Here is an 11,450-nt window from a genome sequence, read left to right as displayed (position 1 = left end):
TCTTCCAATTTACCATCCTAATTGAGGGATGTAAGCTATGCTTAGTTGCCCGGAATTTTGATAACTACTGAGTATTGGCAGGTTCTGTGTCGAAGTAAGGAATCATGGCATATAAGCGTGATATAGATTCCGTTTTGAGAGTTGAATTAGTACCTATCTTACTGAAAAGTTCTATGCATCACTCAACCATTGCACAAAACCTGTCTCATCCTAAGCCAACACACGGAAAACTATAACCAAAATCCGTTTTATTGGGGCATCACCTATACTAAGATCCAACGTTTTCAAGTAACAAGTTCTCATGGTTAAAAAGAAAGATTCATTTGGTACATATTCAAGGCTCCATGCTGTTGTTACACATGCACAACATAGTTTTCCATGATATTATTCTATGAATAGGTAACGGGTATCGGGAAGCGAACCTCGTATATTCAGTAATATCTACATTTACTTGAGTGAGTTGGCAATATCGATCACAAATCGATACTTGACATCTTTCTTGATCAACCTCTCAAGAGCCTCGTTTGCATACTGGATCGGGACGATCTCTATGTTCGGGTAGATCTCATGGCTTGCACAGTAGTCCAACATTTCCTGTGTCTGTTTTGTTCCACCAGTAATACTACCAGAGATACTTTTCATGCCTGTAGTTTCAATTGCATATGTTAATATATCTTGATCATTACTTGTGGTACAAGTAACAAGTATGCCAGTAAATTATGACACGACTCTAACCTAAGAAAATTGTGGGTTTGGGTTTAGTCTAAACAGGTGCGGACCAATTTCCGGTCGAGAAATTCACACCAGCTTTTAAAATTTCAACGCATTTACTATATATGCATTCTTACTTTTTGTTGTAAACTAAAATATTTAAGTAATTTAATATGAAAATATAAAATAAAAATAATTGGGGTAAATGGGTTCGTGTCAACCCGCAAATATTCGTGCCGTTTCAAGTTATCGTGATTTTCGGATTCATAATGTGTTTTCGCCCGACCTGCCAACCCATGAACCCAACCCGTTTAGCATCCCTGCGTGCAAAGCAAATCACTATTTACCTAGATTCAGGCTTGCAGGATGAAACTTCACTTCACTTGGAAACCCGACCAAAGATAGTACACCGCCACTTTTTAAGAATGACAAATACTGATCAAACGGGATATCCCCAGAAGCTGTGTTGATTATAAAGTCTAGTGATTTCTCCATCGCCTGCAATAAAAATGCCAAGTCACTAAACGTATATTCAACCAAGTTTGAAGGCGTTACAAACAGGCTATATGGGTTTCACCTTCATCTCCTCGTTGTTACTCGAGATGACAAAGTTATCGGCTTTCAGAAGATTTAATGCTTCATCTTTCTTTGACAAACTAGTGCTGAAAACCGTCACCTTTAGCCCAAACGACTTCCCAAACTTAACTGCCATGTGCCCAAGCCCACCAAGCCCAATAACTCCTAGCGATTTACCGGGCTGGTTCATCTTATGGTTCATCATGGGTGTCCAAACAGTGATTCCAGCACATAGCAAAGGAGCTGCAGAGGCTAAAGGGTAGTTTTCTGGTATTTTGTAACAATATCTGCAAATGTATATAAGATTAGAGTTGGGAGTTTAAAAACTTGGCCCGTGAAAGTTTTTAGACGAATAAACTTACCTTTCGTGAACGACAATGTAAGACGAATACCCGCCTTTAGTTACCGTGCCGTCGGTGTCAATACCGTCAAAAGTTAATACAGCCCCTTTTGAGCACTGAACTTCAAGCCCATCTTCACAATTTCCGCACTCTCTACAAGAGTTCACATACGTACCTACACCAATGTGGTCCCCGGTTTTGAACCGTTGGACGCTTGAACCGGCACTTTGGACGATTCCAACAATCTCGTGACTGCAGTGCACAAAAGATAACGAAACTCCGAATCTTAAAATTTGAATAAGTCACTGAAATTTAATACTTTGTTTGGTAACTGTGAGATCCCTTTGAAGGTTACTATAAGTTATGATAATATGTCAAAGTACCCGGGTACTAAAGGATACTTGGAGTGGCCTTGTACATTTCGAGTCCAAGCAACGTCCGCATAACAAACACCACAGTGTGTAATGGTAATTGAAACATCATCAGCACCAACATCCCTGTTGAATTTAGTCAAAGATGATTAAAATCTTCAGTTATTAAAATAAAAGTGAATGAATAGAAGCAGACCTGCGGTTGAACTTGTAAGGTGATAGAAATCCAGACGGATCCCTTGCTGCCCACCCAAGGCAGTTCTCATTACCAGCATCCGAAGTCATAGAACTGAGTTTAATCCCTAGTTGCTCAGGTCACCTAGTGTAAAAAAGATAAAGAACAAAGTTTGCTTTTGATTCTTTTGATTCTTTTGGTTTCAAAGGGTCATGCATAATGCATAGTAATGTTAACCCGAGATCTATGGACAACATAGTTTTTAAAAGTTTGACAAAGTTGACTTTTTTGTGACCACATACTAATCCCTTAAATCCAGGTTTCATCTTCATCTATACTTTCTAAATATGAACTGTATTAAGCAATTAAATTCAGAAATTTCAACACCCACAAAGCTATTGTAAGGTAATTAGTGCAGGATTGAAGAATGAGTGTCTAGTTAATCGACTGATCTATGTTGTAAAAGCAGAGTAAATAGTGAAAGAAAATACCTGGCTGTAGAAGACAAGATAAGAAACGATTGCCGGCGGGATATTGAATCGCCAAGTGAACGATAGGCGGTTTTAACTGCGTGTGTCAGTGTGTGTGTTTGATTTGTAAATGATAAGAATTCGTCACATAGATTGTGAGGGTGGGCGGGGTGCCCACCGAATGGATTTCGGTAACCCCCTTGCCGCATAGGTGAAGGTGCCGCCAACGAAATCGGTTAAGGGAGAGAGGGACTAAAGCGGTGGTGGGCTGCCGAAGAGGGGGGAGGAGAGAGAGAGGAGAGAGGAGAGAGGGGACCAATCACAGCTTTTCTTTCTTTTTTTTTTTTTTTTTTTTTTTTAAAAAAAAACCAATTCACCTAATAGGGGAGTGGCGCCATCAAATGGGGGTGTTAGGGGAGTTTAAGAGGGGAGTTGACGTGGCACACGGGGATTGGTTTGGCGTAAGAGAGGGGACTCACCTATTAGGTGAGCACCCCCTTCACCCTGATGTTAAAATTCGGAGTAAACCGGTTAGGTTAAACCTATTTTTGGGTAAATTTTTTTTTTTTTTTTTTTTTTTTTTTTGGGGTAAAGGTTAGGTTAAATCTATCTATATCTATACTATATAATAAAAAAAAACCACTTTTGGACACTTGTCATCGTATTAGAACACCTCTTATAGATAATTATTATTTTAATTTAATCTCTTTTAGTTAATTATAGATAACCCTCCTACTAAATATTATTTAATTTAATGTCATATATTATATTATAGATAACCCTCCTATTAAATATTATTAGTTTAATATTTTATGGATAATTATTATTTAGTTTAATCTCCTTCTCATTTATAATATAGTAAATTACGATTTTGACCCCTATGGTTATATCACTTTTACCCTTTTAGCCCAAAAAGAAAATTTTTAACATCTGAGCACCCAACGTCTTTTTTCCTAACCTTTTTGGCCCCTTACACTAACCTCATCCATTTACTTTTAGGGGCATAATAAAAGAAACCACTTTCGGGACACTTGTCATCATATTAGGCCATCTCTTATAGATAATTATTATTTTAATTTAATCTCTTTTAGTTAATTATAGATAACCCTCCTACTAAATATTATTTAATTTAATGTCATATATTATATTATAGATAACCCTCCTATTAAATATTATTAGTTTAATATTTTATGAATAATTATTATTTAGTTTAATATCCTTCTCATTTATAATATAGTAAATTACGATTTTGACCCCTATAGTTATATCACTTTTACCCTTTTAGCCCAAAAAGAAAATTTTTAACATCTGAGCACCCAACGTCTTTTTTCCTAACCTTTTTGGCCCCTTACACTAACCTCATCCATTTACTTTTAGGGGCCAAAAGGGTTACAAAAAAAACGTTGAGGGCCCAGATGTTAAAAGATTTTTTTTTTGGCCAAAAGGGTAAAAGTGATATAACCACAGGGGCCAAAATCGTAATTTACTCTTTATAATATTATTTATTTGAATTATTTATATTTGAACGTTTTGTTTAGTTTGGTATCAAATAGATTTTACGAAACTTAAAATAAAATTAACTAATATTATTTATCATTTATACATTTACGTAGTTTTAAATAAATAGTCAAATTTATTGAGACTTCGTCAACAAATTTTGCAACAACAGAATAATATATTTTTATCACGAAAACCAAATTTTGTATTAATGTATTAACTATTTTTATTTTCACTATACAAAATTACATTTACTCGACCCATGTAATACATGAGGTTTTATAAGATATAACTTTTTATTATTTGATATATAAAATTAGATTTATTCAATTCGTACAATACATGGGGTTTTTTAAGGATATAATACATAGGGTTTATAAAGATATAACAAGATATAACTTTTTATTGATTGGTATATAAAGTTACATGTGTTCAACCCATACAATACATGTGGTTCTTAAAAATGTAACTTTTTCATTATTTAATATATAAAATTAAATTAACTCAACCCGTACAATAGACGAGATTCTTAAAGATATAATTTTTTTATTATTTAATGTATAAAATTACATTTATTCAACCTATGTAATAAACAAGATTTTTAAAGATATATTTTTATGATTTGGTGTATAAAATTACATTTACTGAACCCGTGTAATAAACGAGGTTTTTAAAGATATATTTTTATTATTTGGTATATAAAATTACATTTATTCAACCCGTGTATTACACGAACAAGTACCTCTCTTTTCTATTTATCTTAAAATTAAATATATAAATAATAAATTAATATTAAATGTTATCCTAATTTATTAAAAATATAACTTTTTTTTATTATTTGGTATACAAAATTATATTTATTCAACTCATGTAAAACGCGGAGTTTTTAAAAATTTAACTTTTTTTATTATTTACTATACAAAGTTACATTTATATAACGCGGGGTTTTTAAAAATTTAACTTTTTTTATTATTTACTATACAAAGTTACATTTATATAACCCGTGTAATACACGAAGTTTTTAAAGATATAACTTTTTGTCATCTGCTATATAAAACTAGATTTATTAAACACGTGTAATGCACGGGTTTTTTAAGAATATATTTTTTTATTATTTGGTAGATTTTTCAACCCGACTATACACGGGTTTTTTAAAGACACGATGTTTTTAGTATTTAATATACAAAATTACATTTATTTAATTTGTGTAATACACATGGTTTTTAAAGATATAACTCTTTTTTAGATCTATTCAACATGTGTAATATACGGGGTTTTTAAAGATGTAATTTTTTTATCATTTGGTAGATTTATTCAACCCGATTATACACGGGTTTTTTAAAGATACGACGTTTTTAGTATTTAGTACACAAAATTACATTTATTTAATCTGTGTAATACACATGGTTTTTAAAGATATAACTTTTTTTATTATTTTATATATAAAATTACATTTATTTAACCTGTACAATATACGAGTTTCATAAAGATATAACTTTTTATTATTTAATATATAAAATTACATTTATTCAACCCGTGTAATACACGGGGTTCTAACCTAGTACAAAAATAAAATAATGTGTTTGATTTGTAAAAGATAAGGGTGAAGGGAGTTATGGGTGTGCACGGTTTGGTTCGGTTCGGTTTCTAGGCAAAAGCAAAACCGAAACCAAAATGTCGGTTTTTGGTTTTTCAAAACCGTTTGGTTTCGGTTTTTTTCGGTTTTTACATCGGTTCGGTTCGATTTTTCGGTTATTTCGGTTTCTTAAAAAAAATTATGTAAGATTCAAAAAATATAAAGTATAATTAAAATTTAAGAATATTTCTTAAGTAATTACATATAACCTATTTAACGAAATGACACACTCATCACATATTACATTGGCTATATGAAAAGGGTATAAACCATTCTTAATGGAGGTTGCAAAAACTTGCTGAAGATGATGCTACAGGATAGGATAGAGGTTTATCTATACTCATCTAGTTTCTAGCATAAGTTTTAACCAATGTATAACGTATATTTTAGTTTTAGAATAATGTGTAAAACACTAAGGCAACTAAAGCTATCAAATCTACCTTATAACTAACCTCAACTACAACCATGATAATAAGACATTAAACCAGGAATATGATACTAAGAAGATGAGACTAGAAATGGATAAAACAAACAGGAGAAAAATAAGGATATGAGGTAGAACTAGAATTTAAATTTTAAATATTAATAATTTATATCGTAAAATCTTAGTTCGGTTCGGTTATTGAAAATGGTTATTCGAAAACCGAACCAGAATTTTATGTTATTAAAAATCCGAAAACCGAACCGTCGGTTTTTGTTTCGGTTCGGTTTCTTCGGTTATTTCGTTTACGGTTCGGTTATTTCGGTTTTCTGCTCACCCCTAAAGGGAGTGGTTAAACACTTGGAGTAGGTAAACTCTTAAATCACCCAATCAAACAGTGTTATGTCAATTGTTTACCTAATGCTAAAAAACATTGGCGTGGTTTGCCTAATAGGGTTTAGGTAAACTATTTAAAAAAAAACTAAAAATGTGTGATTGATTGAGAAGAAATCGACCCTACCACACACCCTCTCTCTCCACCTTTCCCTCCCTTCACTGAAAACACCCTCAATTTCGTTAAACTTGATCGGTAAAGTTCGTTGGCAGTGGAGGGGGGTCGGTACCGAGTGGGTTTACCGCCCCCACTCCGTTCACCCTAACAATTCGTCATGCTATAAAATATTAATAGTAAATTACTTTTTTAGTTCTTGTGTTTTAGTAGTTTTAACCAGTTTAGTCAAAATTAAAAAGTTTAACGCCCTAAGTCCCTCGTTTTATAATGTTTTAACTCCTTGTATTTTAGTGGTTTTAACCACTAGAGTCCAAAATCAAAAGTATAAGTGTGAAAAAGTTGGACTCAAAGTGTTATAAAATGAGTGGTTAAAACTTAGGACGTTAAACTTTTTAATTATGTACTCAAGTAGTTAAAACCAATAAAACATAAGGACTCAAAAAGTAATTTACTCAAATATTAAATAGCTTTAAACGTTTGGGTCATATTGTAAAGATAACAAGTCGTCATGCCATAAAATGTACAAGAGTAAAGAAGTGTACGAAGTGTAAGAAAGAAGTTTGACCATTGATTTGCAAGATCAATGATTGAGATTAAGTGGTCCCCAAATATAGAATTCACATAACTAAAATCAAGGGAACATGTGGAGAAATTGGTAAAATAGGAAAATCTAATATTAATGACTCATAAACTCATTTCCCTCTTGATTTTCAAACGGCTATAAATTTTCCGTATGTTAATATTTTTTATAAAAATTACACCGTATTAACGAACATTTCATTTTCTTTAATTCGAGCAACATATTGCTATATTTTTCTTAGAAAAATTGCAGGATTTTGAATACTCATTACGTTATTACATGATTTTGAATACTTAGTAAGTGACTATGTGATTTTGAATACCCATTACGTGATTACTTGATTTTATTATAGTATTTTATTTGAAACCCCACTAAGTGGTTACATAATTACGTAACAATAGTTGACTATGTATTATTACATGACTACATGATTTCAAATACCCATTTCATGATTAGGTGATTTCATTATAGTCTTTATGTGAAACCCTACTAAGTGATTACGTAATTACGTATAAATAAAACATGTAATACATAATATTTCATATGAAATACCTAATATAAATAAAACATGTAATACATAATATTTCATATGGAATACCTAATATTTCAGGTATAATAACTTATTAAGATAAATTATATACAAAACATTAGCAAAACCAACCTATAATAATAACATAATTTCGTATATTAAAGATTTGACCACGTAATAAATCATAAACAATCAAGTTCTTATTATTGAATGTGTAATCACTTAATAAGCATAATTGTATTAACATTAGTTATAACAAATCATATTGATTGTGTAATCACGTAATGAATTTACATTGAATGCGTAATAATTTATGTTGAATGTGTAATCATGTATTGGGTATTCAAAAATCACGTAGTCATATACCAAGTATTCAAAATCACGTAATGGGTACTGCGTATTCAAAATCACGTAATCACGTAATGGGTATTCAAAGTCTTGTAAATTATTTTTAAGAACACTATAGCAATAGGCTGCTCGAATTAAAGAGAATGAAATGCTTGTTAATACGGTGTAATTATTTTTAAAAAAATATTAGTGTATGAAAAAAGTTATAGCCGTTTTAAAATCAAGAAGGAATCTAGTTAAAGGGAGAAAAGACCAGCATACCCTTCCTTTCTTAAATTGAGAAAAACAAGCATGTGGTCATTGTCACCTACACTTCATACACGAAATTTCTCTCTTATACATGTTTTCTTTTAGACATGTGTATGAAGATTAAAAGCACGACAAAATTCAAAATTTCAGAATATACATATGTAATTCAAGAAAAACACTTTTTCTACAAAACTTATTACCGACAAAGAGGCAAGACACAAGTAATCGCTATTCCAGGGACAAAATTTTGACAATCCTACAAATTCCAGGTCTATTTCTCAATTTAATTTTATTACAAATGTAACATTAGCAAGTTTTGAAAATTGTAAACTTTCGGTCGTTTCCGTATTTTATAAAATTCTATATTTTACACATGCCTTAATACCATTCACATAACCTAAAAAATGAGTTAGAAGGGTTAAAAATGGCAAACAAGTGATAACACAAGTCCAAGGGCCAAATCTATAAAAAAAAAGTTTGCATTAGACAGCCTTGCGGACTACAAGGCTAGGCCTTTACGATCCGTAAGGGATGCCCAGTGAACAGAAAATTGCTAGCATCAACTTTGTTCTCTAAGTATTGCTACATTTCACCATTCTTGCCACCTTAATTTTAGTTAAGACACATATGAGGACACTAATTAACATCCTTACACACTTGGTAACACTTGTCATCACTGGCCTCCTTGATCCTCAACTAGTATAAATAGGCTTCAAATCTTTGTGTTTGGTCACACCACCTTTTATTTTCTACTTCAAAACTCTCTTGGAGCTTGCTTCTACACTTAAGGCCTCCTTTGCTGAGTTCTAATTTTTTCCTTCAAACACTAGTAAGTGTTTCTCCTAGTCTATTTCATTTAATACCTAGTTATGAGCCAAAAGTCAAGCAAATTGACTTTTGCTTTGATTTTCGGTTCTGACCATTTCGGTCAAGTCAAAGTTCAAAATTGAACTTTGCTACGGATCATAATAATGAAGGTTTTAATCCCTTGCGATTACACCCTCTGATCATCACGTTTAGTAGACGAAATGACGAGTCAAACATATTTTAAATAAAAGTCAAAAAAGCAAAAATTGCATTTTACGACAAATGAGTTTTTAAGTATTAAAACCAAACGTTTTGACACCAAATCAGTTTATATAACATTATAAGACATGTTTTGTCATCTCTAACTCATAATTTCTAGTTTAGTGCTCAATTCCTAGTCAAAAGTCAAGCAGTTTGACTTTTGCTTTGACTTTTGAATCTGACCCGTTTGTTCAACCTTAGGAACCAATAAAGCCCAATAATATGTCCATAATAATATAGGGAATAATCCTCTGAGATTATACCTTATGGTCCTTCCGTTTGGTGAGTCAATGGATGAGTCAACTATATATATATTTAAAAATGTCAAAAATATCATGTTCACATAAAATGGTTTTAAACCTATATGGTCTATGTTCTAACTAAAAGAACTGATCATATAACATCATAAAACTTGTTTTGACATGCCAAACTTGTCATATGACACATTCGACCATCTAGACCCGTATATACGCATATGACTTGTTAAAATGGCATAAACCATTTTAACAAGTCGTAACGGGTCAAAACACTTCAAGACACTTTTCATTCAGAATGTAAGGTTTTATAAATCATATTACACGAGATCCTTCGCTCGTTTAATTATAAACCACATTCTATCCAATCTTCTGTTTAACCCACGATATACACTAACTATACAATCATCTGAATTATTAGGAAACACTTGAGCTTTGCAAACACGATTAAGCATGCCATCATCAATCAAGTGAGTACATAGTCCCCACTTCTACATTTTCAAAATGTTTTGAGGTGATTCATATGTGCTACCATTTTTCCAAGTTTACAAAACAATATATATGGTTTATATATGCAATATGTTTTCAATTTTGTATGAAAGTTAGTGGTGTGTCATCCATAACACGAGTATGTTCATTAACTTTGGTCAAGTTTACCGGTAGTCTAATATGGTACCATAGGATTGACAACCCTGTTTCCATTTTCCGGGTTTGTGGGAATGTTTGGGAAACGACAGAAACTGTGCAATTTTGATGAACCCTTCTTGGGTTTTTCCGACGAGTCAACATAGGCTTGAATGTATTTACCCCATTTTCTTCCTGTTTTACACGTTTTTGGCTAAAACTTCAATGTTTAGGTACTTAATCATGTACTTTTGGATTTTCAGGTCTTAAACGGCGTACCAAAGACAAAGTTGGATGAAAACTGCACAATCTGTTAGTGCATTATGTCTGTAGCTTCCGTCTGTATCGAGTCTATGTATTTTGTCCTGTATGTGTCATTGTACATTTGTGTGTGTATATATTTTGTATCTAGACATAACGGGAGAACGGAACATTAAATGTCAAATGTGATCCGAACGGATGACATGGGTCATCCGGACGGATGGCCATCCGATCGGATGACTCCACCTCTCCCAAGCTTCCCTATAAATAGGAGAGTAGGGGTCTTATTTTAGAACCTTTTGTCAGATTTCATAGCAAAGCTCTGTCCAGTTTGCATGAGGATCTTTGTACTTTCACATTTCTCAATGAAATTGGACATGTTTATCAGTGATATCGTTGTTGATTACTCTCAGACGATGCCGAGGGATTCCGCACCTCGTCATTGATCGATTCTACCACGTTCTTCATCGTTTAGAGAGAGAACTGACTCCTGTGTTTGCACCTACAAGTGGTATCAGAGCCACAGGAGATCGAATCGGAGATAGCTACAGCGATTTCACAGAGATTTCAGCCGTTTTCAGCTGTTTTCAGCCGTTTCAGTCAAATCTCACCAGAGATTTTGACCATTTCATCATCTTCTTCTACATTTCTACCTGTTTTCTACTTTTTCACACCTAAAAATCAGAAAAACTCAAAATTGACCTAGATTTTACGGACAAAATGGACTAAAATTGGTATCAAACTGATCGAAATCTGTAATAGCATAATCCTACAAAGTTTCAATCCAAAATTCGGACTAAAACACCTTCAAATTGATAAAAAGACCAT

General features: G+C 32.6%; 1 protein-coding gene across 3 annotated transcripts; it reads right to left on the bottom strand.

Annotated features, from left to right (window-relative positions):
* Positions 1-231: 231 nt before the first annotated feature.
* LOC110915964 (probable cinnamyl alcohol dehydrogenase 1) lies at positions 232-2,853 on the bottom strand. 3 transcript variants are annotated; one of them, XM_022160725.2, is made up of 7 exons: positions 2,666-2,853; positions 2,196-2,318; positions 2,012-2,125; positions 1,650-1,880; positions 1,289-1,574; positions 1,059-1,209; positions 232-644 (listed from the first exon to the last, which is right to left on the bottom strand). In XM_022160725.2, the coding sequence occupies exons 2-7, from the start codon at positions 2,282-2,284 to the stop codon at positions 448-450; spliced, it is 1,068 nt and encodes a 355-aa protein (XP_022016417.1). In that variant the 5' UTR covers positions 2,285-2,318; positions 2,666-2,853; the 3' UTR covers positions 232-447. The 3 variants fall into 3 exon arrangements, with proteins under 3 accessions (XP_022016417.1, XP_022016412.1, XP_035843186.1); XM_022160720.2 differs by having other exon boundaries at positions 2,196-2,288; positions 2,666-2,848; XM_035987293.1 differs by having other exon boundaries at positions 2,196-2,853.
* Positions 2,854-11,450: the final 8,597 nt, after the last annotated feature.

The sequence above is a fragment of the Helianthus annuus genome, chromosome 2 (genome assembly GCF_002127325.2).
Source record: "Helianthus annuus cultivar XRQ/B chromosome 2, HanXRQr2.0-SUNRISE, whole genome shotgun sequence".
NCBI classification, from domain to species: Eukaryota; Viridiplantae; Streptophyta; class Magnoliopsida; order Asterales; family Asteraceae; genus Helianthus; species Helianthus annuus.
The sequence above is the reverse complement of the archived record's forward strand: the minus strand, read 5'-3'. Positions and strand labels throughout refer to the sequence as shown.